This window comes from Lethenteron reissneri, chromosome 55 (genome assembly GCF_015708825.2).
Source record: "Lethenteron reissneri isolate LAM-NWPU_2019-01 chromosome 55, ASM1570882v1, whole genome shotgun sequence".
NCBI classification, from domain to species: domain Eukaryota; kingdom Metazoa; phylum Chordata; class Hyperoartia; order Petromyzontiformes; family Petromyzontidae; genus Lethenteron; species Lethenteron reissneri.
The window spans coordinates 6,670,719-6,698,390 of NC_083833.1; the positions used below are offsets into that span (position 1 = coordinate 6,670,719).

Sequence of the window (27,672 nt, forward strand, 5' to 3'; positions counted from 1 at the left end):
TATCATTATCAGAGTTGTTTCTTTTTGTTTGCATTTTGACTGCTTGTGTTGTGGTTATTGCAAACATGATGCCTTGTATAAAGGTGTCAGTTTTTGTACCAGTTGAAAGGGTAAAAACCTATTACTATATCTCATCTATTTACTGCCCCATGATCAAACCCCTGGTGGATGAAGGCCTCCTCTAACGAGCTGCATCAGTCATTGGATGTATTTGACCATACTTCACCATGCTGGTCAGTGTGGGTAGGTGAAGGGGGTGAGGTGTGCAAGAATCGTTAAAATATCAACTCGTCAGTGGTGTCGGCCACAGGCAGGATTCGAACTCGGGTGGCCGTGTCGGTGTGTGTGTACGTGCGTGACACTTTAAACCTTTACAATTGAAGACGTTTTTTTTTATTTTACCAGGCAAGGGACCCCACACTGAGCTATTTAGCTCGATATCAGAAGCGACCTGGCTTTTCATCACGTGGTTAGTTTACTGGAGCCAAATGCTCGAAACGCGTGATGTTGATTATAAATGTGGCGTTAGCGCTACCCTGCGTTACGAACCTGGCGACCCGAGTTCGGTTCCCGCTCACGGCCAACACCCAGTGACGATTATCTGAACCGGTCCTGGGCCTCCCCTAGGTCGATTCAGCCTCAAATGAGTGCCTGGTGCGGTGTGTAACCCTCGCCACTGGGGAGACAAAGTCGGTCCGGCGTGGTGCTAGCCACCCAACCTCTTCATAGGTGCTCGCTAACAGCACTTGCCCCTACAGTCTGTTAAAGGCTATATGGGTGATCTTTGTCTTTGTGTACGTGCGGGACTTTTAAAAACCGGAGGACCCGGAGAAACATCCACGTGACCCCCACGGGGAGAGAGAGAGACAGGCAAACTCCAAATATACAGCAGGCGTCAGGGTCGGGATTGATCCCACGACCTCTTGTATACCAGGCGAGGTAGTTAACATTTTACCACCGTGGCACCTGTCACAGTGTGTAAACATAAGCACTGGGGGAGACAAAGGCGGCCGGGCGTGGTGTTGGCCACTCACCTACCCCGTGCGCTGTGCCGGCCTTTGTAGGTGCTCGCTAACATCACTTGTCCCTTGCCCTAACAGCCTCTTGGAGGCTATGCGGGGGATCTCTGCCTTTGCTTTGTGGAATCCTGCGTTCCGTTTGTGCCAGCTCAACTCACCACCACCTCGGGCCTTCGGTGTCGCGATTCTTTCCGCCAATGTTGTCTCCGCGTCCCGTGCGTATTTATTTCTCGTTCCAGCTTTTAAACGCAAAATTTGTGAATGAGTGTCAATTTAGCAAACCAGAGGGCGAGCTTTGGGAATGGAAAAACACCCCAATAAAATTGCAATTAAAGTTTAATTGTATGCTAATTAGCAGGTGCTGAATGGGAATCAGCGGTTTCTAAGTAATTATGGGCAAACGCACAGAGAATCAGAATCTTTATTTCAGACTGGAGGTGGAATCCGAAGAGCTATGAAGCTCTTTTTGGCACAGATGCCCAGTAGGGGCACGGGTTCAGCGAGTTACAACTGCAAACAATAAAACGATACAATTGTAAAATTGAGAAAATGTAAGCAATTCACAAAAAATGAATTTAAATCAAGTCTGCAATGTGATGTATGTTTGTTCAACTTCTTTTGCACCATCGTACGTAGCCAACCGTGCCAATTGGAGGTGCGGGGGGGGGAGGACAACAAACTAAACTTATCGGAAGGAAGAGCGTTCCAGACGGCCGTGGAAGCGCATCTGAAAGCGCCGCGATGGCGGTGACCCGTCTTTGTTTGCGATGGCCAGCCAAAGCTGCCGCTGCTGCTATTGCGGGGATGGCCGGAGTGCCGAGTGACGATGGTTTATATTTCCTTGACGAGATCAGCAATGCATTGTGGTTCGTTTGCGGTGAGCGCTTTGCGCGCAATAAGCGCGACCCTTCAGCGTATTCGTACAAGTCGCACGAGTGCACGAATTCCCGCCGACTCTTCAAACGTTCGCTCGATCTGCCTCCAGCAATTTGCCATTGCGTGCCGTCGTCCATGGCTCCTCCCCCCCGCCAGCATTCCCATTGGCAGGAGGCCACCCACACGCCCCATCCACCGCACGCCTTCTCATCGGCTCCCTCTGCGTCAATCTCTGGTCCGGCGTGTGACGTCGGAGAGCAGGCGTCCAGGCGGGGGGGGGGGGCGGAGGGGGGGTGATTTTTCTCTGAGCGCCGAGAGAAATCACGGTGGCAAGATGTTCACAAGCTCGCCTGGCGTCCGCGGAGTTTCTCTTCCCCTCCGTTCGTTTCGGCGTCTCGTACCGGGCTCGCGTCGTGTTGCAATACAAAACATGAATATAAATTCCTCACCCGGTAAACAGGCGGTTGTGGGTTCGAGCCCAACCATTGACGCCTGTATATTTGGAGTTTCCACGTGCGCATGTGTCCGTGTGTCCATGTGACAGTGTGACCATGTGACCACGTGTCCACGTGACCACGTGTAAATGTGTCCGCGTGTCAATGTGTCCGTGTGTCCATGTGACCACGTGTCCGCGTGTCAATGTGTCCGCGTGTCAATGTGTCCGTGTGTCCATGTGACCATGTGACCACGTGTCCACGTGTCCACGTGTCAATGTGTCCGCGTGTCAATGTGTCCGTGTGTCCATGTGACCACGTGTCCACGTGTCAATATGTCCGCATGTCAATGTGTCCGTGTGCCCGTGTGACAGTGTGACCATGTGACCATGTGTCCACGTATCAATGTGCCCGTGTAACCGCGTGACCGCGTGTCCGTTTGTCGTTGTGCCCGTGCGTCGGCGCGTCCGTGCGGCCTCCCAGGGCGACGGTGCCGAGTCCTCCGAGTCGGCGTCCCCCGCGCCGCCGCCTCTCCGCAGCCGCCTGCGAGGCGGGGGGCCGGAGCGCGTCATGTACGCGCTCGTGTGCGTCCCCCACGGCAACGACATCGCCTCCATCTTCGAGCTCGACCCCACGACGCTGCAGCGCGGAGACTCGCTCGTGCCCAGGCGAGCGCTCAACTCGTCCAGTCGCTCGCTCGCTCGCTCATTTGCATTCGCTCACCCACTCGCTCACTCACTTTCTCGAATGCTCGCTCTATTTACTCACGCTCGCTTACTCGTGCCCAGGCGAACACTCACCCGTTCAACTGGCTCAACTCGCCCAGTCACTCCCTCGCTCACTCAGTAACTCACTTGATCAATTGCTCACTTATCCATTTGCATTCACTCTCAAACACACATTTACAATTGTTAATGTTCTGGATTTACTCTCCAGCACACCGGCAGGCCGAGGTAGTAGCTGATTGGCGCGTTTTGTTTACAAGACAAACCTTACTGGCTGTGTCGGATGGTGGACGGTTACAACGCATTTATACTTACGCGTTCCTACCCAAAACACCTTTATTATGCTACCAAGAGATTCGTTCATGAGGCTATCCACATATACAAACACAGAGACAATTTCAACCGAGAAGATTGATTCTGGCTTAGCGATCATTGGAAGGATTTGATCAACCATTTCGGGTCTTGATTGATTGTGTTCATGCTTACGGTGACTTTCAGACCGCATTCCATTCTCGTTCTCTCCCCACTCCTCCATTCCAAGCATAGATGGACTTGTCCGTCTGAACAACCGCCAGTTGCTGTCCGTGGTGCTGACGTTAATAAAAAAACGCCACTTTTTTCAAATTTTCTTGCTGTGATTTTCACACCTGATGATGATTGCTTGTGTTGCAATCGAAACGTCGTGAGAATGTTATTGTTTAATATTTTTATCATTTTATTATTTCCCTTCTACGTGACTTTACCGAAAGAACCAAGAATATGAAACATGAATAATATTGGTCGCGAAAGCCGACGTGTTAAATCCCTTCATCTGCTCACTCAATCGCTCGCTCGCTCACCCACTCACCCGCACGCACACAGACCAAGCTCTGCATGTTCATAGGTGGTTTGCTTTGACGTGCCGTCCCGTGTGCCCGTCAGGAACTCGTATGTCAGACTAAGGCACCTGTGCACCAACACGTGGGTCCACAGCACGTCGTCCCTGATCGACCACGAGGAGGAGAAGCCGGTGATGATGAAGGTTAGAGAGCAACGACTACCGGCACACGTCAGCCTGCATCTCTGGGAATTGGTGAAAGAGATTTGAAGATGCGAGTCTTCAAATCTCTCCATGGTCTTGCACAACCTCGTTCAAGTTCAAGTTCATTTATTAGGTATAGCCCTGTGAGCCATTCGGCTCTTGAATCGGGTGCAACCGCAACAAACAAAAAACTAAAACATGAACATCTCCTTCCATGTCCCCGGCGACCCGAGTTCGATTCCCGTTCACGGCCAACACCGGTGATCAGCCTCAAATGAGTACCCGGTGCGGTGTGTAAACATGTGACGTGCTGGCCTTCGTAGGTGCTACTCTTTAACACCACTTGCCCCAACGGTCTATTACAGGCTATACGGGGGATCTTCGTCTTTGTTATTGTTGCGTACGTGTGTGCAGTGGCCCCTGTTCGGGCCAGCATCGCCGATGGAATATCCGTACCGGTCCCGTGCCAACCCTCCTAGGTCGATTCGGTCTCAAAACGAGCCGTCGGTCGCGATGTGACAGAGGCGGGCGCGGTGGTGTCACCCCCCCCCCCCCCCCCCCCATTCGTGTGCCACGGGGCCGGGCTTGCGTAGGCGCCGCCACTCGCTAACACCAACAACCTACCCCCCCACCCCCCCCCTAAACGGGGGTTCTTGTCGAGGCCATAACGAGGAGAGCGGTGGGGGTGGGGGGATCTTTTCGTCGCGTCTCAGATCGGCACCAGCTCCACCAAGGAGGACAAGGAGGCGTTCGCCGTGGTGCCCGTGTCGCCGGCCGAGGTGCGCGACCTCGACTTCGCCAACGACGCCAGCAAGGTGCTGGGCACCATCGCCGACAAGCTGGAGAAGTCGACCATCACGCAGAACGAGCGCAGGTATCGGACCAGCGGTGGCGGCGGCGGCAGCGTTTGTCGCTTTCTTGCGCGATTGTCAAACAGGGCGCCAAAGGAGTTACGTAAACGTATCACGTGTTCATATTCTTGGTTCTTTCGGTGAAGTCACGTAGAAGGAAAACAGTAAAATGATAAAAATATAAAACAATACAATTCTCACGAAGTTTCGATTGCAACACAAGTAATCGTCATCAGGTGTGAAAACCACAGCAAGAAAATTTGTAAAAAGTGGCTGTGGTTTTCACACCTGATGATGATTGCTTGTGTTGCAATGGAAACGTCGTGAGAATTTTATTGTTTTATATTTTTACTATTTTATTGTTTCCCTTTTACGTAACTTTACCGAAAGAACCAAGAATATGAATCCCTGCAGTAACGAAAGCTTTAAAAAGTATCATGTGTTATTATATTATTATTATTGTTCTAATTATTTTACTCTTGTTTTTACGTTGATCTTTTCATTTTGCATCTCGATTTATTTTTAAATCACCAGCAATCGTCGCATTGATCCTACTTTCAAAGGCGCCACGGTGACTAGGAGATGATTACTCCCTCACCTGGTATACAGGAGGTCATGGGTTCGATCCCAACCTTGACGTTTGTTGTTTATTTAGAGTTTGCGTGTCTCTCTTTTCTCTCCGTGGTCGCGTGGAATTTTCTCCGGGTCCTCCGGTTTTTCCCTCCACAATTAGAATCAACGTCCGTGTCGTTTATTTTACAGCTATACATTTCCACGTGATAAGCCACTTTGCTGAGCTATCATTTGTAGCATGGTCGCTTATGAAGACCGACCTGTGTAGCCCAGTGGGCCTTACCTGCAACCCAAGTTCGATTCCCACTCACGGCCAACACCAGTGGCGATTACCTGAACCAATCCTGGGCCTCCTCCCCTCGGTCAGCCGGGCGTGGTGCTGACCACCCACCCCGCCGTGTGCCACGTCGGCCTTCACAGGAGCTTGCTAACAGCACTTGCCCCAACAGGCTATACTGGGGGGGGGTTGGGGATCTGTGTTTCTTTGCCACGTGTGCGCGAGCTCAGGTTCGTGAGCAAGCTGCTCGAGGACCTGGTCTTCTTCGTGGCCGACGTGGCCAACTCGGGGCAGGACGTGCTCGAGGTGACCGTGAACAAGCCCAACCGCGAGCGGCAGAAGCTGATGCGCGAGCAGAACATCCTGAAGCAGGCGAGTCGCCCAGGGGTCGCCCAGGGGTCGCCCAGGGGTCGCCCAGGGGTCGCCCAGGGGTCGCCCAGGGGTCGCCCAGGGGTCGCCCAGGGGTCGCCCAGGTGTCGCCCAGGAGTCGCCCAGGAGTCGCCGCGGGGTCGCCCAGGGGTCGCCCAGGGGTCGCCGCCGAGGGGTCAAGGGGTCAAGGGGTCACGGGGTCGCGGGCAGGTAGCGGCCGTCGTGTCACGGTGTTTTCGTGGCGGGGGGAGCTGGGGCGGAGTGCCGTTCCTATGCAAATTCCTATGCAAATGAGCTTGGAACGGCGGTTTCTTATTGGTCGGTGGCGGAATTTGGGACCCCCCCCTCCCCCCCTGCTCCCTCCCTGCCCACCCGTGGGGGGAGTGGTTGCAGTCGGCCACGGAGCGACGCTCGTTGGGGTGGCGAGGCTGAACGTCGCCGGCTTCGACCCGCACTGACAAAAAAACGTTCAGACAATGGCCTACATTATCCACTCGTTGTACATCTGCTTCCGCGTTTCTTGCAACAGTTACTTGAACAACGCTGACATTTTTTTACGAAAATAGTTTTTCATTTTTATTTCCCGACGCGCTCGGGCACGACGTCCCGACGTTTCGCACCGCGTCTGAGTTTGGGGGGGAGGGAGTTGGCTGTCGAGGGGGGGGGGGGCGAGGTCGGGGGGGGGGGTAGCTGCAAGCACGTATTGACGGTTCTATCCACTCATTCGTAGCCAGCAAAGGACCGTTGCTGCGCCACGCGTGTGACCTCAGCGTTTGGCAGCGTTCGCATAAACCGCCCTCTCCCTGCCGGTGTCTCGAGTCGTTTGTTTGATGCACGAATCACTGAGGGATGTGGGGGGGGGGGGTAGAGGGGGGGGGGCGCGCCAGTCCCTCACTTCGAACGTCGCCAACAGAAGCGGCTATGGTGTGTGAGTGTGTGAGTGAGTGAGTGTGTGAGTGAGTGGATGAATGAGTGGGTGAGTGAGTGTGTGAGTGAGTGGATGAATGAGTGGGTGAGTGAGTGAGTGAGTGAGTGGTGAGTGAGTGAGTGGATGAATGAGTGGGTGAGTGGGTGAGTGAGTGAGTGGGTAAGTGAGTGAGTGAGTGAGTGGTGAGTGAGTGGATGAATGAGTGGGTGAGTGTGTGAGTTAGTGAGTGAGTGGTTTGTGAGTGGATGAATGAGTGGGTGAGTGGGCGAGTGAGTGAGTGGGTGAGTGAGTGGATGAATGAGTGGGTGAGTGAGTGAGTGGCTGAGTGGGTGAGTGTGTGGTGAGTGAGTGATGGTGAGTGAGTGATGAATGAGTGGGTGAGTGGGCGAGTGAGTGAGTGGGTGAGTGGTGGATGAGTGGGTGAGGGAGTGTGTGGCTGAGTGGTGAGGTGAGTGTGAGTGAGTGGTGAGTGAGTGGATGAATGAGTGGGTGAGTGGGTGATGAGTGAGTGAGTGAGTGGGTGAGTGAGTGAGTGAGTGGGTGGGTGAGTGAATGAATGAGTGGGTGAGTGAGTGAGTGAGTGGGTGAGTGAGTGGATGAATGAGTGGGTGAGTGTGTGAGTGAGTGAGTGAGTGAGTGAGTGAGTGAGTGAGTGGATGAATGAGTGGGTGAGTATGTGAGTGAGTGAGTGGTTTGAGTGGATGAATGAGTGGGTGAGTGGGCGAGTGAGTGGGTGAGTGGGTGAGTGAGTGAGTGGGTGGTGAGTGAGTGGATGAATGAGTGGGTGAGTGAGTGGGTGAGTCAGTGAGTGAGTGGTGAGTGAGTGGATGAATGAGTGGGTGAGTGGGTGAGTGAGTGAGTGGTTTGTGAGTGGATGAATGAGTGGGTGAGTGTGTGAGTGAGTGAGTGAGTGGTGAGTGAGTGGGTGAGTGGGTGAGTGAGTGAGTGGGTGAGTGAGTGAGTGAGTGGTGAGTGAGTGGCTGAGTGAGTGTGTGAGTTAGTGAGTGAGTGACGTTTTGATCTGACCGGCGCGCATCATCATCTCCTGTCTTTCTCTCCCGCGGCAGATCTTCAAGCTGCTGCAGGCGCCGTTTGTGGACGGTGGCGACGGGCCGATGCTGCGCATGGAGGAGCTCTCGGACCAGCGTCACGCGCCGTTCCGCCACATCTGCTGCCTGTGCTACCGCGTGCTGCGCCACTCGCAGCAGGACTACCGCAAGAACCAGGTGGTGGCGCCGAGCCCACCGAGCGTGGACCTTAGCAGGCTGCAGGGGCGAGCGCTGGTAGCGGGTGGCACCTGTGAAGGCCGGCAAGGCGCGCGACGGGGGTGGGTGGCCAGCGGCACCACGCCCGGCCAACGACAAAGATCGCCCGTGGAGCATTTACAGATTGTAGGCGTTTACACCATTGGAATCTCATTTGCCAGTAAAAAAATATGATAATTGTTTTTTTTTTACCCTTCTATCTGGCAACAAAACTGAAAACTTTCTACAAGGAGTCATGTTTTCATAGACCGCAATACCTGCAGCCATAATGCAAACAAAAAACATAACTCTGATAATGTATGCACTGTCCTTGAAGTTATGAGAGCTCATATGATGGTGCATTGTCTTTGAGTTGTGCGCCTTTTGGCGTCATCTAGTCCAACACCATGTGAGACTAGGCTCTAAGGAAAGCTGTCTCGGGTGTGGACCAATCAACTTCAAGGACAGTGCATACATTATCAGAATTATGTTTTTTTGTTTGCATTATGGCTGCAGGTATTGTGGTCTATGCAAACATGACTCCTTGTAAAAAGGTGTCAGTTTTGTTGCCAGATAGAAGGGTAAAAAAACCAATGATCAGATTGTAGGTGGCAAGTGTTATGACCGAGTGCCAGCGTCTATGAAGGCCGGCACGGCGGGGGTGGGTGGCCAGCAGCAGCCTTTGTCTCCCAAGTGACAATGTTTAACACATCACACCGGGTATTTAATTGAGGCTGAGTCGACCTCGGGGAGGCCCAGGACCGATTCGGGTAATCTGTCACCGGCAGAGGTCGCAAACGGGTTTTGATTCCTTACCCGTACCCATACCCGGCCGCACCAGGGTCGCAAACGGGTACCCGTACCCGTACCCTACCCAATACCCGGCTACCCGTACCCAGTCGGGTATCGGGTAGGGTACGGGTACCCGATTGCGACCTCTGGGATGAAGCCATGTTGCAGGCACGGGTCGGTTGATTCTAGGAACTTGAATTGTGAGAAGAGACAAGACGTTGGGAAATGAGTGACAAACGGTTACTCACCAGTGACTCACGGCCTAACCGTACCTGGCCGCACCAGGGTACGGTAGCCGGGTATCGGGTAGGGTATGGGTATCGGGTACCCGTTTGCGATCTCTGGTCACCGGTGGTGTCGCGTCGGCCCTCCCCCCTCACAAAACGATGGGGGGGGGGGGGGGAACAGAAACTTTGGCGAACAGCAGCCCCGGGTTCGGCGGGACATGGGGGGGGGGGGGGAGAACTGGGGGGCTCACTGCTCCACCACCCAGGACGACGAGCGAGGGGGAGGGGAGAAGGGGTAAGGGGGGGAAGGGGAAGGAGAGGGAGGGAGGAACCGAGGGGTGAGGGGGGGCGCGGGAGTATTTTTTTTACTTTTATTGCAACACAACGCTAGCCCGGTGCAGCACGCTGCTCGGACCCCACGTGACCCGGTGTCACAATTCACGGCATGGACAGTCCCGACTCAACTGGACCATGCAAAGGAGGGGGGAAGAAGTTTAACGGTCGGGACACGGGAGTGCCGTTTTTAAATCCTTTATATTAAGTTCACTTGCTTGCTTGCTTGCGCGCTTACGACCGTGCAAATCTTTCGGTCGTTTTTTAACCCACTTCCCGTGATCCAATCGAGCTGACATTTTGCACACAGACCCGTTGTGCGTGACAATTTATTTTCGTGAAAATTTTTTTCCAAAATTTTCCACTTTTTAGGAAAAAAAAGTGTCATATTTAATTTAAAATACCTATGTGATAAAAATGAAACTCTTACTCAAGAAAAACAGAAATGAATAATAAAATAAAACCGATGCCACGCATATTAAGGATTTATAGTGAAAAACTTAGTTTTTACGGGTTAATTTTTTAACAGATTACTTTTCATCCCCTCCCTGCCGCCGACGCAATGCCCGCAGGAGTACATCGCCAAGCAGTTCGGCTTCATGCAGAAGCAGATCGGCTACGACGTGTTGGCGGAGGACACCATCACCGCGCTGCTGCACAACAACCGCAAGCTGCTGGAGAAGCACATCACGGCCGCCGAGATCGAGACGTTCGTGTCGCTCGTGCGCAAGAACCGTGAGCCGCGGTGAGTCCGCCCGCCCCGCCCGGCTGCCCGCCGGTCGACGATCGGTCGGTCGGTCTTGCACGGGTCGGAGAGCTACAACCCGACATCGCGTCGCGAGATGGATGCGAACTTCTCTCCCGCCGGTCCCAGCCGGCGGCAACGTCAACCGACGGCTGACGCCGCATTCTCGCCGCCGTGTTCCGCCGCTTTGGTGTCCGTCCACGGCGGGGTTTTCCGCCGCGTCCCTCGGTTGGTTTCCCCCCGCGGTGGCTGGGAGATGTTGACTACCACGCCCGGTATACGCAGGCCGGTCGCGGGTTCGATGGCTTGCCAGAAGCCTGCACAGCTACGAAGGGTTGAGCATAGGTGCCGGAATATTTGAAACCAAATATTTCTGAAAGAAAAAATCCCGATTTTCGCAACCGCTTCGTGGTGCTGGGGCAAGCGGGAGAGACTTTCGGAAAGCACCGGGACTTGCGCGCCTTAGGTCCTCGGCTTGCGACGGAGTTGGCCACGGTCCTGCTCAACATCTCCCTTCTCTTCCTGCTCCTATTATCTGCCCTCCTCCGCAGGTTCCTGGACTACCTGTCTGACCTGTGCGTCTCGAACAACACTGCCATCCCCGTCACCCAGGAGCTCATCTGCAAGTCGGTGCTGAACCCCAACAACGGAGACATCCTCATCGAGACGAAGTGAGATGTTCCTCGTGATCGTCGTCGTCGTCAATGTATTCATCATCAGCAGCAGCAGCAGCAGCAGCAGAAATGGCATCGTCAGTGACATTGTCAGTTCTGTCATCATTGTCATCAGCAGCAGCGTCATATTATCATCATCATATCATCATCGTCGTCAATGTCATCAGCATCATGAGTGTCATTAACATCACCAGTCTCATTCTTGTTATTAGCATCATCATCAGTGTCATCATCATCGTTATTAGCAGCAGTAATTTCATCCTAATCATTATCATCATTGTCATCAGCAGTAGAAGTTGAATCATGAGTGTCATCACCAGTAATAAAATTTGGATATTAGGCAACAACTGCATAATCATCATCGTCATAGCAGAAGAAACCGGAGCAGGCATCAAACAACACAGAGAGACAGCCTCTGTGTATTACACAAGTAAAAACTAATTAGAATTTCCGAAGAAATTAATTGTACACTTGGTAGGGTTTTCCCCGGGGTTCTCCGGCTTCCTCCCAGACAGAACCAAACAATCTCCCGATAACAACGGAATGCACGGGCGAACATCCCAATGTAGCAGTGGCAGCAGCAGCAGCAGCAATAGCAGCAGCAACGATAGCATCAGCAGCAGCTGCAGGAGTAGCAGCAGCATCAGCAGAATCAGCAGCAGCATCAACAGCATCATCAGCAGCTGCAGGAGAAGCAGCAGCATTAGCATCAGCAGCCTCAGCAGTAGTAGCAGCAGCAGCAGCAACAGCAGCATCAGCAGCAACATCAGCAGCATCAACAGTAGCAGCAGCAGCATCAACAGCAGCATCAGCAGCATCAAGAGCAACAGTAGCAGCATCATCAACAGCATCAGCAGCATCAGCAGCATCAAGAGCAGCAGTAGCAGCATCATCAACAGAAGCAGTATCAGCAGCATCAGCAGCATCAAGAGCAGCAGTAGCAGCATCATCAACAGCAGCAGTATCAGCAGCATCAGCAGCATCAACAGTAGCAGTAGCAGCATAATCAACAGCAGCAGTATCAGCAGCATCAGCAGCATAGCAGCAACATCAGCATCATCAACAGCAGCAGTATCAGCAGCATCATCAACAGCAGTATCAGCATCATCAACAGCAGCAGTATCAGCAGCATCATCAACAGCAGTATCAGCATCATCAACAACAGCATCAGCATCATCAACAGCAGCAGTATCAGCATCATCAACAGTATCAGCAGCATCATCAACAGCAGCAGCATCAGCAGCATCAGTAGCAGTAGCAGCATCAGCAACAGCAGCATCAGCAGTATCAGCATCATTAACAGCAGCATCATCAACAGCAGCAGTATCAGCATCATCAACAGTTACAGCAGCATCATCAACAGCAGCAGTATCAGCAGCAGCATCAACAGCATCAGCAGCATCAGCAACAGCAGCAGCATCAGCAGTATCAGCATCATCAACAGCAGCATCAGCATCATCAACAGCAGCAGTATCAGCATCATCAACAGTATCAGCAGTATCAGCATCATCAACAGTAGCATCAGCAGCATCAACAGCAGCATCAGCAGCATCAACAGCAGCAGTATCAGCATCAGCAGCAGTATCAGCAGCAACATCAGCATCAACAGCAGCAGTAGCAGCATCATCAACAGCAGCAGTAGCAGCATCAACAGCATCAACAGCAGCAGTAGCAGAATCATCACCCGAGTCACCGCGAGCCGATCCCTTGCGCGTGCCGTGCCGTGCCGCGTGCAGGCTGATGCTCTCTCAAGTGGAGGTGGAGATGGAGGAGGAGGAGGGGGGCACGGGCGCCCCCCGCGTGGAGATGCGCGAGGAGGAGGAGGTGTGGCTCTTCTGGAGCGACGGCGACAAGGGCCAGCGCAGCAAGAGCGTGCGCGACCTGGCGCAGGACGCTCGCGACGGCCAGGCTGAGGACGCCTCCATCCTCTCGTACTATCGGTGCGTCACCCCGCGGTGTCGTCGTCGTCGTGTGGAGATACGCCGTCTGCAGCTACGGCTACGTCACCTCCACCACCACCATCTAGAGCTACATCACCACCACCACCGTCTAGAGCTACATAACCACCACCACCATCTAGAGCTACATAACCATCACCACCACCACCATCTAGAGCTACATCACCACCACCGTCTGCAGCTACGGCTACGTCACCTCCACCACCATCACCACCGCCTCGAGCTACATCACCACCACCACCATCTAGAGCTACATCACCACCACCACCGTCTATAGATACGGCTATGTCACCACCACCATCGTCTACAGCTACATCACCACCACCACCACCATCTAGAGCTACATCACCACCACCACCACCACCTGCAGCTACAGCTACTTCACCTCCACCACCACCATCGTCTACAACTACGGCTATGTCACCACCACCACCACCACTATCTAGAGCTACATCACCACCACCACCACTATCTAAAGCTACATCACCACCACCACCACCGTCTACAGCTACGGCTATGTCACCTCTACCACCACCACTATCTAGAGCTACATCACCACCACCGCCACCACCGCCAACACCGACAGCTACCTCACCTCCACCTACATCTACCTCACCTCCACCTACATCACCACCACCACCACCATCGTCTACAGCTACGGCTACATCACCATCACCACCACCATCGTCTACAGCTACGGCTATGTCACCACCACCACCACTATCTAGAGCTACATCACCACCACCGCCACCACCAACAGCTCCGTCGCCTCTCCAAATAAAATTATCGCCGAGCCGTTCACGCGTTCCGAGATTCAGCGGTGGACGGGACCCCCCCCCCCCGCCCCCCCCGCCCCCCCCCCGCCCTCCCCCGCCCCTCCCCCCGCCCCCTGCGACTTTCAGACGTCTCGGAACAGGAAAGGGTTAGGGAGGGACCTGAATGGAGATGTTGGCGGCAGGAGAGGATAACGCACGGAGTGTAGTTGCACAGGACCGACCTGTCTGGAGAAGAAAAGTACTGCACGGTGCAGTCCTCTGTGAGAGTAGGAGAAGCTCCTGTGCTATCTTGAAGAGGCAGCAGCGCAAATCTACCAAGGAAGGACGTGTGGCTGCACCTCAGAGCTCTGCATCCTCCCTGACCTGTCCAGTGTGCCACAGGGAATTCCCGGCTCGGATTGGCCTCTTCAGCCATCTGCGCACTCATCAAAACCCAACAAAATGACAAACGCGCCATGGTCATCATCAACTTTGATGGACTAACAAGAAGAAGAAGTTGCCTCATCCTGCCCTGCCCTCTGCTGGGGGAATCTTTGCCTTCCTGCTATTCTGACGAAGCCGGCGAGAAACCCAACACCGCAAGAGCGATTCAGACAGTCGTCGCCGATGTTGCCCGTAGGCAGGAAGCGTAACTCTTCTGTTCGCCGGGGTCGGAGCGCGCTGCCGCTAACCTCCTCCTCCTCGTCGGTCCGTCCGTCCGTCCCGCGCACGCAGGTACCAGCTGAACCTCTTCTCGCAGATGTGCCTCGACCGCCAGTACCTGGCCATCAACAGCATCTCGGGCCAGCTGGACGTGGAGCTGCTGCAGCGCTGCATGGCCGACGAGCAGCTGCCCTTTGACCTGCGAGCTTCGTTCTGCTGCCTCATGCTGCACATGCACGTGGACCGCGACCCGCAGGAACCCGTGACGCCCGTGCGCTACGCGCGCCTCTGGTCCGAGATCCCGTCGCAGATCACCATCGACGAGTAAGAGAGACCGTGGATAGACGCGGTCGCTGGAGCCGAGCGCTGATGCGTTTTGGGCGTGCGTGTACGTATGGGCTTGTTTCGTACCGTACGTAGACAGCCGTGCTAATCAGAGGTGCGGGGGAAGGACAACAAACTAAACACAAAAATAAGTTCAAGAGAAATTCGATTTAAAAGTGCATAGCTTCAGTGGATTCCTAATATCGGACATTCCAGACGTGTGCTGTTACGTGTGTATGTACGTACAGCTATGGCATGTATGGTGGCTAGCCCGTGGCTAACGATGATGACTGTGATTGTGTGTGTGTGTGTACGTATCTACGTACGTGTATATGTACTGTATTCGAAACTTCTTTCGTACCGTACGTAGCCAACCGTGCTAATCTAAGGTGCCAATGCACACACGTGTACGTGTGTGTGCGTATGTGTGTACGTGTGTGTGCGTGTGTATGTGTGTGTGCGCTCAGCTATGGGGAATGGTAGTGGAGCGGTCAGCGCGCTAGACACTACGACCCTGGAGACCCAAGTTTGATTCCCGCTCACGGCCCACGCCAGTGACGAATATCTGAACCGGTCCTGGGCGTCCCCTAGGTCGACTCAGCCTCAAATGAGTACCTGGTGCGGTGTGTAAACATCGCCACTGGGGAGACAAAGGCGGTCGGACGTGGTGCTGGCCACGCTCCCTCTCGTGTGCCGTGCCGGCCTTCATAGGTGCTCGCTAACAGCACTTGCCCCAATAGTCTATTCAGGCTATACGGGGGATCTTTGTCTTTGTACGTACGTGTGTGCGCGCGTGCGTGCAGCTACGACGCGTGCAGCGGGTCGGCGCGCGAGGACGCCAAGCCGCGCTTCGCCCAGACCATGGTGTTCGCCGAAGAGTACCTACGCGACGTCGTGAGCCAGCCCTTCCCCTTCGCCGACCGCGAGAAGAACAAGCTCACCTTCCAGGTGTGGCCACGCTTCTGTCGGCTGAGTCCACCTAAGGGGGACACTGCCCCTCCCCCAGGGCCACTTCCCCAGGGACCCCCCCCCAGGGACCCCCCCCAGGGACCCCCCCCAGGGACCCCGCCCAGGGACCCCCCCAGGGACCCCCCCCAGGGACCCCCCCCCCCCCCGCGCCCTTCAGACAGCTCGGTGCGAAATGCTCGCGGACGGGGTCATCCGAACGTCGCCGCTTTTTCAAGTGGGGATCTAACGGCGGTGACGATTCACTGCCCCCCCCCCCCCCCCCGCTCCACCCTTGAGGCCACGAACATTTGTATCAATAGATGCCCTGATGATGATCTTCTTCCACTTGTTCTTTCGTACGGCAGCTGCCGATCTAGACGCAGAGCAACGGCTTTGATTTCACATCCAGGTGGTCAAGCCAGCTCATAAGCGCGCCAGGAGCCAGCGGAGTAGCGTTATCATCATCGTCGTCGCTGCGGTGTCTCCGTCGTATCTGTGGATCGGGGCATTGCGTCGTTATACGTTTGCACGGTCTCTCATCTGGATGACCACAGTCGCACCACTACTACCGGAGAGCTTTTAATATTTCATTTGCGCGTCAATTTATCCGCATCTGCTGCCATGGTTTGTGCAGCGTGGACCATGAGCAGCTCCGTGGAAGACCAAACCCAGAGGGGAGATCGCCTGCGTTGGGTCTTGCACCACGAGGTGGTGTTTGTTTGCGAGCTCTTTGGAACTCCGTTCAGCCCTCCGCGCTTCACCGCGGGTTTGAACTCGCATCGTTCGGGCGACGTGGGGAATGCGACCGACGATGATGACGACGATGACGACGGGCGCTCGCTCGCGTTCGCAGGTGGTGAACCTAGCCCGGCACCTGGTGTACTTCGGCTTCTACAGCTTCAGCGACCTGCTGCGCCTGACGCGCACGCTGCTCGCCATCCTCGACTGCGTGCAGAGCTCCCCGAAGCCGCCCGCGGGCCTCCTGCCCGGCAAGACGCAGGCCACCCACCGAGGTGCGGGGTGGGGGGAGGCGACACGCACGCTGGTACTGATGATGATAATGATGATGCTGAATCTAATGATAATAATGATGATGAAAATGATGATGCTGATGATAATGATGATGATGCTGATGATGATAATAATAATTCTGGAACTGATGATGATGATTCTGGTGCTGATGATGATGATGCTGATGATGATAATAATGATTCTGGAACTGATGATGATAATGATGCTGGTGCTGATGATAATGATGATGATGCTGATGATGATGATAATAATGATTCTGGAACTGATGATGATAATGATGCTGGTGCTGATGATAATGATGATGATGCTGGCGCTGATGATGATGATGCTGGTGCTGATGATGCTGATGATGATGGTGCTGATGATGCTGATGATACTAATGATGATGATGCTGGCGCTGATGATGCTGATGATAATGATGATGCTGGCACTGATGATGGCGGTGCTGGTGGCGGCGGCGGTATTCCCCGTCCCGTCTCTGTGCCCACAGGAAGCCACGTGATGCGCTCCATCCACGGCGTGGGCGAGCTCATGACCCAGGTGGTGCTGAGGGGGGGCGGCTTCCTGCCGGCTCCCCGGACCCCTCCCGCCGGGGGCTGCACAGCCTCCAAGCCGGCCGACGAGCAGGAGCGGGACCTGGTCGTCATGGACACCAAGCGAAAGATCATCGAGATCCTGCAGGTGGCGGCGATGGTCCGAGGAAACTCAGCGGGTTTCTTTGTCACCGGATCTAGAGCCCCACTCACCACGTGGTCTAGAGCCCCACTCATCACGTGGTCTAGAGCCCCACTCATCACGTGGTCTAGAGCCCCACTCATCACCTGGTCTAGAGCCCCACTCATCACGTGGTCTAGAGCCCCACTCGTCACGTGGTCTAGAGCCCCACTCGTCACGTGGTCTAGAGCCCCACTCGTCACCTGGTCTAGAGCCCCACTCATCACGTGGTCTAGAGCCCCACTCGTCACCTGGTCTAGAGCCCCACTCATCACGTGGTCTAGAGCCCCACTCGTCACCTGGTCTAGAGCCCCACTCATCACGTGGTCTAGAGCCCCACTCGTCACCTGGTCTAGAGCCCCACTCATCGCGTGGTCTAGAGCCCCACTCATCACGTGGTCTAGAGCCCCACTCGTCACGTGGTCTAGAGCCCCACCCATCACGTGGTCTAGAGCTCCACTCATCGCGTGGTCTAGAGCCCCACTCATCACGTGGTCTAGAGCCCCACTCATCACGTGGTCTAGAGCCCCACTCATCACGTGGTCTAGAGCTCCACTCATCGCGTGGTCTAGAGCCCCACTCATCACGTGGTCTAGAGCCCCACTCATCACGTGGTCTAGAGCCCCACTCATCGCGTGGTCTAGAGCTCCACTCATCACGTGGTCTAGAGCCCCACTCATCGCGTGGTCTAGAGCCCCACTCATCGCGTGGTCTAGAGCCCCACTCATCACGTGGTCTAGAGCCCCACTCATCACGTGGTCTAGAGCCCCACTCATCGCGTGGTCTAGAGCTCCACTCATCGCGTGGTCTAGAGCCCCACTCATCACGTGGTCTAGAGCCCCACTCATCGCGTGGTCTAGAGCCCCACTCATCACGTGGTCTAGAGCCCCACTCATCGCGTGGTCTAGAGCCCCACTCATCACGTGGTCTAGAGCCCCACTCATCGCGTGGTCTAGAGCTCCACTCATCGCGTGGTCTAGAGCTCCACTCATCGCGTGGTCTAGAGCCCCACTCATCGCGTGGTCTAGAGCCCCACTCATCGCGTGGTCTAGAGCCCCACTCATCGCGTGGTCTAGAGCCCCACTCATCGCGTGGTCTAGAGCCCCACTCATCACGTGGTCTAGAGCCCCACTCATCGCGTGGTCTAGAGCCCCACTCATCGCGTGGTCTAGAGCTCCACTCATCGCGTGGTCTAGAGCCCCACTCATCACGTGGTCTAGAGCCCCACTCGTCACCTGGTCTAGAGCCCCACTCATCACGTGGTCTAGAGCCCCACTCATCACGTGGTCTAGAGCCCCACTCATCACGTGGTCTAGAGCCCCACTCGTCACGTGGTGTAGAGCCCCACTCGTCACCTGGTCTAGAGCCCCACTCATCACGTGGTCTAGAGCCCCACTCATCACGTGGTCTAGTGCCCCACTCATCACGTGGTCTAGAGCCCCACTCATCACGTGGTGTAGAGCCCCACTCGTCACGTGGTCTAGAGCCCCACTCATCGCGTGGTCTAGAGCTCCACTCATCGCGTGGTCTAGAGCCCCACTCATCACGTGGTCTAGAGCCCCACTCATCACGTGGTCTAGAGCCCCACTCGTCACCTGGTCTAGAGCCCCACTCATCACCTGGTCTAGAGCCCCACTCATCGCGTGGTCTAGAGCCCCACTCATCACGTGGTCTAGAGCCCCACTCGTCACCTGGTCTAGAGCCCCACTCATCACCTGGTCTAGAGCCCCACTCATCACGTGGTCTAGAGCTCCACTCATCGCGTGGTCTAGAGCTCCACTCATCGCGTGGTCTAGAGCTCCACTCATCACGTGGTCTAGAGCCCCACTCATCACGTGGTCTAGAGCTCCACTCATCGCGTGGTCTAGAGCCCCACTCATCACGTGGTCTAGAGCCCCACTCATCACGTGGTCTAGAGCCCCACTCGTCACCTGGTCTAGAGCCCCACTCATCACCTGGTCTAGAGCCCCACTCATCGCGTGGTCTAGAGCTCCACTCATCGCGTGGTCTAGAGCCCCACTCATCACGTGGTCTAGAGCCCCACTCATCACGTGGTCTAGAGCCCCACTCGTCACCTGGTCTAGAGCCCCACTCATCACCTGGTCTAGAGCCCCACTCATCACGTGGTCTAGAGCTCCACTCATCGCGTGGTCTAGAGCTCCACTCATCGCGTGGTCTAGAGCCCCACTCGTCACGTGGTCTAGAGCCCCACTCATCACGTGGTCTAGAGCCCCACTCATCACGTGGTCTAGAGCTCCACTCATCGCGTGGTCTAGAGCTCCACTCATCGCGTGGTCTAGAGCCCCACTCGTCACCTGGTCTAGAGCCCCACTCATCACCTGGTCTAGAGCCCCACTCATCACGTGGTCTAGAGCCCCACTCATCACGTGGTCTAGAGCCCCACTCATCACGTGGTCTAGAGCCCCACTCATCGCGTGGTCTAGAGCTCCACTCATCGCGTGGTCTAGAGCCCCACTCATCACGTGGTCTAGAGCCCCACTCATCGCGTGGTCTAGAGCCCCACTCATCACGTGGTCTAGAGCCCCACTCGTCACCTGGTCTAGAGCCCCACTCATCACGTGGTCTAGAGCCCCACTCATCACGTGGTCTAGAGCCCCACTCATCACGTGGTCTAGAGCCCCACTCGTCACGTGGTGTAGAGCCCCACTCGTCACCTGGTCTAGAGCCCCACTCATCACGTGGTCTAGAGCCCCACTCATCACGTGGTCTAGAGCCCCACTCATCACGTGGTCTAGAGCCCCACTCATCACGTGGTGTAGAGCCCCACTCGTCACGTGGTCTAGAGCCCCACTCATCGCGTGGTCTAGAGCTCCACTCATCGCGTGGTCTAGAGCCCCACTCATCACGTGGTCTAGAGCCCCACTCGTCACCTGGTCTAGAGCCCCACTCATCACCTGGTCTAGAGCCCCACTCATCACGTGGTCTAGAGCTCCACTCATCGCGTGGTCTAGAGCTCCACTCATCGCGTGGTCTAGAGCCCCACTCATCACGTGGTCTAGAGCCCCACTCATCACGTGGTCTAGAGCCCCACTCATCACGTGGTCTAGAGCCCCACTCATCACGTGGTCTAGAGCCCCACTCATCGCGTGGTCTAGAGCTCCACTCATCGCGTGGTCTAGAGCCCCACTCATCACGTGGTCTAGAGCCCCACTCATCACGTGGTCTAGAGCCCCACTCGTCACCTGGTCTAGAGCCCCACTCATCACGTGGTCTAGAGCCCCACTCATCACGTGGTCTAGAGCCCCACTCATCACGTGGTCTAGAGCCCCACTCATCACGTGGTCTAGAGCCCCACTCATCGCGTGGTCTAGAGCTCCACTCATCGCGTGGTCTAGAGCCCCACTCATCACGTGGTCTAGAGCCCCACTCATCGCGTGGTCTAGAGCCCCACTCGTCACCTGGTCTAGAGCCCCACTCATCACGTGGTCTAGAGCCCCACTCATCACGTGGTCTAGAGCCCCACTCATCACGTGGTCTAGAGCCCCACTCATCGCGTGGTCTAGAGCCCCACTCGTCACCTGGTCTAGAGCCCCACTCGTCACGTGGTCTAGAGCCCCACTCATCACGTGGTCTAGAGCCCCACTCATCACGTGGTCTAGAGCCCCACTCATCGCGTGGTCTAGAGCCCCACTCGTCACCTGGTCTAGAGCCCCACTCATCACGTGGTCTAGAGCCCCACTCATCACGTGGTCTAGAGCCCCACTCATCACGTGGTCTAGAGCCCCACTCATCACGTGGTCTAGAGCCCCACTCATCACGTGGTGTAGAGCCCCACTCGTCACGTGGTCTAGAGCCCCACTCATCACGTGGTCTAGAGCTCCACTCATCACGTGGTCTAGAGCCCCATTCATCACGTGGTCTAGAGCCCCACTCATCACGTGGTCTAGAGCCCCACTCATCACGTGGTGTAGAGCCCCACTCGTCACGTGGTCTAGAGTCCCGCTCTTTGAGCAACAGCCAGTCAGACAGCCAGAAATCGTACAGACAGGCAGGCAAATCACAGCCAGGCAGAGACAAGCAATCAGACGGGCAGACAGGCAGGCCGCGTGAGCATCGCCGTCGTCACCATGTCCGCCCGTCTGTCTCCCCAGTTCATCCTGAACGTGCGCCTCGACTACCGCATCTCCTGCCTCCTCTCCATCTTCAAGCGGGAGTTCGACGAGAGCCACGTGTCGGCGGGGTCCACCTCGGGGAGCCCCTCGGGGAGCTCCTCGGGTGACGTCACCCCCGACGGCGTGGGGGCGACCCCCACCACCCCGTCGGCGGGGAACGGTGAGGCATGCTCCACCGGCGGACGCCTGTCGACCCCCAGCGGACGCCTGTCGACCCCCAGCGCGGTTACGCCGGTGGTCCGACCTTGGAATTCGGCTGCCGGTTGAATGAATGGAAGGGGTGCTGACTCGTCGCAGTCCTCGCCCTGTGTGCGTGCGTGTGTGGGGAATGGTAGTGTAGCGGTTAGCGCGCTGCGCTACGAACCCGGCGACCCAAGTTCGATTCCCGCTCACGGCCAACACCCGTGGCGATTATTTGAACCGGTCCTGGGCCCTCTCCCCTAAGTCGACTCGGCCTCAAATGAGTACCTTGTACGGTGTGTAACCATTGCCACTGAGGAGACAAAGGCGGTCGGGCGTGGTGCTGGCCACCCACCCCCTCGTGTACCGTGCCGGCCTGCATTGGTGCTACTCGCTAACAGCACTTGCCCCAACAGTCTGTTAAGGCTACACGGGGGATCTTTGTCTTTGTTGTGCTGGGTTCCAGGGAGCCTGGAGCTGGAACGGATTTACGAGCACGCGGAGGCCATCTTCGAGGGAAAGTGAGTTCCGTGTGTATATGTGTGTGTGTATGTGTGTGTGTATGTGTGTGTGTATGTGTGTATATGTGTGTGTGTATGTGTGTGTGTGTATATGTGTGTGTGTATGTGTGTGTGTGTATATGTGTGTGTGCACGCGTGTATAGACCTCGGTGTGTGTGTGTGAGGAGCGGTGGTGTCAGCGGTTAGCGCGCTGCGCTATGAACCAGGCCACACGAGTTCGATTCCCGCTCACGGCCAACACCGGTGGCGATTATCTGAACCGGTTCTGGGCCTCCCCTCGGTCGACTCAGCCTCAAATGAGTACCCGGTGCAGTGTCTAACATTGCCACTGGGGAGACAAAGGCGGCCGGGCATGGTCCTGGCCACCCACCCCGCTTCCAGCCTTCATATGTGCTCGCTAACAGCACTTGCCCCTACAGTTTGTTACAGGCTACACGGGGGATCTTTGTCTTTGGTAGACCTGGCTGTGTGTGTGTGGGGAGCAGTCGTGTCACAGTTAGCGCGCTGCTCTGGTCAGCACGGTTGGCTACGTACGGCGCAAAAGAAGTTCAACATAATTATAGATTTGAAGCTTTCGTGACTGCTACAGTTATTTTGCTGTGCCCTTTTTTACACCTGATGAAGGAAGCTTGTGTTGCCTCCGAAACGTCGTGATTTAATTTAGTTGTTTTCATTCATTTTATTTTATTTATTGTTTTACCTACGTGACTTTACCGAAAAAAGCCAAAGAGTATAAGTTCAACATACACACTCACACGTGACCAAATCTTCCAGATAAACTAACCCACACGTAGGCTTTCGCGACCAATATTATTCATAATGTAGGTTTTTGGGTCAGATCGCGTTATTTATAAATATGTTATAACCCTCCACCACCCGCCACGGCCAAACAGTAAAAAGTGTGTCACGTTTTCAAAGGACAAAATAATTCACTTCTTTAGCCCACCGGTGTGCTGAAGAGAGAATCAACAGCATTTTAAAATTTGAGTAGTACGACGTTTCGCTCATAATTACAATCGGCTTCATCGGGCAAGAATGGTGAAGCTCTCCTGTTGCTTCCAGTCTTAAATAGAGCAGCAATCAGTGTAACGTCCTTTGAAAACGTGACACATTTTTTTACTGTTTGGCCGTGTCGGGTGGTGGAGGGTTACGACACATTCATAAATAACGCGATCTGACCCAAAAACCTTTCTTATGAAACTAACCCACTCGCGCCGAGCGAGCTTACGATCCGCAAACATCCCGCGGAGCAGTGACTGACACCTCTCTAACCTCGCATTACATTCTAGATTTGAAGCTTTCGTGACTGCAAGGATTCATATTCTTAGGTTTTTCGGTAAAGTCACGTCGGTAAAACATCAAAATTAACAAAAGTAAAATAAAATAAAAATCACGACGTTTCGGTCATCACGACGTTTCGGTCGTCACGACGTTTCGGTCGTCACAACGTTTCGGTCGTGATTTTTATTTTATTCTACTTTTGTTAATTTTGATGTTTTACCTACGTGACTTTACCGAAAAACCTAAGAATACTCGCATTACATCTCGCGGTCACCGATCGCGTTTCTTTTGTTGCTGTGCGGTGGGGGGGGGGGGGGCAGCACGGAGAGCGCCGTCCTGGACCTGGACGGGCACGGGGGCCGCACGTTCCTGCGGGTGCTGCTCAACCTCACCATGCACGACTACCCTCCGCTCGTCTCGGGCGCGTTGCAGCTCCTCTTCAAGCACTTCAGCCAGCGCCAGGAGGTTCTGCAGGCCTTCAAGCAGGTGCGTGTGTGTGTGCGTGTGTGTGTGCGTGTGTGGGTGTGTGTGGGTGTGCGGGTGTGTGCGGGTGTGTGTGGGTGTGCGGGTGTGGGTGGGTGGGTGTGTGTGTGTGGGTGTGTGGGTGTATGTGTGTGTGTGGGGGTGTGTGTGTGCGTGTGGGTGTGGGTGTGTGGGTGTGTGTGTGCGTATGGGTGTGTGGGTGTGTGAGTGTGTGGGTGTGTGGGAGCGGTAGTGTAGCTGTTAGCGCGCTGCGCTACGAACCCGGCGACACGAGTTCGATTCCCGCTCACGGCCAACACCAACAGTGACGATTATCTGAACCGGTCCCGGGCCTCCCCTAGGTCGACTCAGCCTCAAATGAGTACCTGGTGCGGTGTGTAAACATTGGCACTGGGGAGACCAAGGCGGTCGGGCGTGGTGCTGGCCACCCACCCCCTCGTGTACCGTTCCGGCCTTCATAGGTGCTCGCTAACAGCACTTGCCCCTACAGTCTGTAGGCTATACGGGGGATCTTTGATCTTTGTGTGTGTGCGTGTGTGGGTGTGTGTGGGTGTGTGGGTGTGTGTGTGGGTGTGTGTGTGTGTGTGCGTGTGTGGGTGTGTGTGTGTGGATGTGTGTGTGTGTGTGTGGGTATGTGGGTGTGTGGGTGGGTGTGTGTGTGTGCGTGAGGGGGAGCGGTAGTGTAGTGGTTAGCGCGCTGCACTACGAATCTGGCGACCAGGGTTCGATTCCCGCTCACGGCAAACACCAGTGATGATTATCTGAACCGGTCCTGGGCCTCCCCTAGGTCGACTCAGCCTCAAATGAGTGCCCGGTGCGGTGTGTAAACATCGCCGCTAGGGAGACAAAGGCGGTCGGGCGTGGTGCTGGCCACCCACCCCCTCGTGTACCGTTCCGGCCTTCATAGGTGCTCGCTAACAGCACTTGCCCCTACAGTCTGTTAAGGCTATACGGGGGATCTTTGTGTGGGTGTGTGGGTGTGTGCGTGTGTGCGTGTGGGTGTGTGTGGGTGTGTGTGTGTGCGTGTGTGCGTGTGGGTGTGTGCGTGTTTGTGTGTGTGTGAGTGGGTGTGTGCGTGTGTGGGTGTGTGCGTGTGTGGGTGTGTGCGTGTTGGTGGGAGAGAGATAGAGAGGAGGAGGGGGGGTGTCCTCTTCGCAAAGGCAAAGGTCCCCTCCACCGTATAGCCTCAGACGGGCGGTCGGGGGCAAGTGCCATCGATGAGCACCTATGAAGGTCATCGTGGCGCACGGGACATAGGCAAAGGTCCCCCGTGTAGCCTCGGTCGTGCAGCTGGGGCAAGTGCTGTCGACGAGCACCTACGAAGGCCGGACATAGGCAAAGGTCCCCCGTGTGGCCTACACCAGGCTGTTGTTATCGAGTGTTGCTAGGGGGGACCTCATAAGGCGTTGCACGATGCGCTGGGTGGCCAGCGCCCATCCACCTCGTCTCACCCACACCTGCGTCTCACCCACACTGCGCTCAGCCACCGCCTGCTCCCATCATCGTCTCTCTCCCCCCCCCGAGTTCTCACGAGAATAACCTCGCCCAGTTCGAGGAGTGTGTTGGCTCTTGCCCTTCGCGACTTTCAGTGAGAGCTGATTTGTCGCTAGGCCCTTAAGTAATGGGTCTTTTGGGCCGTCTGTGCTCAGCAATCGACGATTTGTAAAAAAAAATCTATGTATAAAAATTGATAATGAATCCACCAGCGGCAGCCGGAAACTGGTTATAATTGAGAGGGGACGGGAGCTGCCCCGTTTAGCATTCAGTTCCTGAAGAAGGTCCCGGGTACACGGAGCAAAACGTCGGACGTCGCGCCGAACAAAGCACGCGGCGCGACACGGAAACGTGTCGGGAGAGTTGCGCATCAGCATCAGCAGCATCAGCAGCAGCATCAGCAGCATCAGCAGCAGCATCAGCAGCATCAGCAGCAGCATCAGCAGCATCAGCAGCAGCATCAGCAGCATCAGCAGCAGCATCAGCAGCATCAGCAGCAGCATCAGCAGCATCAGCAGCAGCATCAGCAGCAGCATCAGCAGCATCAGCAGCAGCATCAGCAGCATCAGCAGCAGCATCAGCAGCATCAGCAGCAGCATCAGCAGCATCAGCAGCAGCATCAGCAGCATCAGCAGTATCAGCAGCAGCATCAGCAGCAGCATCAGCAGCAGCCTGCGCCAAACCCACATGGCGGTCAGCTTTTTCCTCATATTCTTAGGTTTTTTCGGTAAAGTCACGTAGGTAAAACATTTAAATTAATAAAAAATAAAATAAAAATAAAATAAAAATCACGACGTTTCGGAGGCAACACAAGCCTCCGTCTTCAGGTGGAACCGTCACAGCACGATAGCTGTATCAAGTTGAGATAAATACGAAGAAAACAGTATTTGTAGATATACTGGTCTTTGCCTGACGCTTCCCTCACCTGGGCCACGTGCCCACCCCACCCTCCCCCTCCCTCCCGTGCCCCCCACTACCCCCCCCACCCCTCTACCCCCCACCCCTCTACCCCCCCCCCACCCCTCTACCCCCCCACCCCACTACCCCCCCCACCCCTCTACCCCCCCCACCCCTCTACCCCCCCCACCCCTCTACCCCCCCACCCCACTACCCCCTCCACCCCTCTACCCCCCCTCCCGTGCCCCCCACTACCTCCCCTACCCCTCTACCCCCTTCCACCCCACTACCCCCCCCACCCCTCTACCCCCCCCCTTTCCGTGCCCCCCACTACCCCCCCTACCCCTCTACCCCCCCCCCACCCCACTACCCCCCACCCCTCTACCCCCCCCGACCCCCCCTCACCCCTCTACCCCCCCCCCCCACCCACGACCGTGCAGGTGCAGCTGCTGGTCACCAGCCAGGACGTGGAGAGCTACAAGCAGATCCGCGCCGACCTCGACCAGCTGCGTCTGCTGGTGGAGAAGTCGGAGCTCTGGGTCTACAAGAGCCGACACTTCCCGCACGCCGGCACGCCCGACGGCGCCGCGTCGGCGGCACGCGCCGACGGCGCACCGGACCTCGCCGGCACCGGGAAGAAGAGGCCAAAGTCCGAGGTGTGCCGAGCCCGGAACGACGGACCGGGCGTTGTTTTTTTTCGCCCTCCCGGTCCGCGCTTGCACGGCGCGTCGGATTCATACGAACGTTGTCGCGCGGCTGCTGCGGATTGGCCTTTAAAACGCTGACGGATACCTGAACCGGGACTCCGCTAGGTCGACTCGGCCTAAAACGAGTACCTGGTGCGGTGTGTAATTGATCGGTACCGGGGAGACAAAGGCGGCCGGGCGTCGTGCTGGCCACCCCCCCCCCCTCCCTCTCGCGCTCGCTAGCAGCCCTTGCCTGCGCAGTCTGATGAAGGCGATGCGCGGGATGTCTGTTTGAGTATCACGGTGGTACCGCTAGATGGACGCACCTTAGTCGCACTTAACCCGAATCACCCCCCCCTCCACCCCCCCCGCCCCCCCCCCACCCCCCCGCCCTCGCGTGTGTGCAGTCGGACCCCCCCACAAGCGTCGTCATGGACGTGCAGTTTGGGCCAGCGATGGACTCCATGAGCATCAGGAACTACATCACCATCCAAGAGGTGACGAACAGCGCCAGC

General features: G+C 55.8%; 1 protein-coding gene across 4 annotated transcripts in view; it reads left to right on the plus strand.

Annotated features, from left to right (window-relative positions):
• LOC133356815 (inositol 1,4,5-trisphosphate receptor type 1-like) overlaps positions 1–27,672 on the plus strand; it is a 434,548-nt gene that overhangs the window by 101,744 nt on the left and 305,132 nt on the right. For all 4 annotated transcript variants that reach the window (XM_061574522.1, XM_061574523.1, XM_061574519.1 and 1 more), the window contains 17 exons: positions 2,813–2,997; positions 3,976–4,075; positions 4,789–4,949; positions 6,007–6,148; positions 8,141–8,299; positions 10,242–10,414; positions 10,966–11,085; positions 12,825–13,028; positions 14,537–14,788; positions 15,592–15,736; positions 16,590–16,749; positions 17,259–17,449; positions 21,595–21,775; positions 22,262–22,316; positions 23,918–24,083; positions 26,912–27,127; positions 27,565–27,654. In XM_061574522.1, the coding sequence (XP_061430506.1) occupies positions 2,813–2,997; positions 3,976–4,075; positions 4,789–4,949; positions 6,007–6,148; positions 8,141–8,299; positions 10,242–10,414; positions 10,966–11,085; positions 12,825–13,028; positions 14,537–14,788; positions 15,592–15,736; positions 16,590–16,749; positions 17,259–17,449; positions 21,595–21,775; positions 22,262–22,316; positions 23,918–24,083; positions 26,912–27,127; positions 27,565–27,654 (2,700 nt within the window). The remainder of the gene's footprint in view (positions 1–2,812; positions 2,998–3,975; positions 4,076–4,788; positions 4,950–6,006; positions 6,149–8,140; positions 8,300–10,241; positions 10,415–10,965; positions 11,086–12,824; positions 13,029–14,536; positions 14,789–15,591; positions 15,737–16,589; positions 16,750–17,258; positions 17,450–21,594; positions 21,776–22,261; positions 22,317–23,917; positions 24,084–26,911; positions 27,128–27,564; positions 27,655–27,672) is intronic.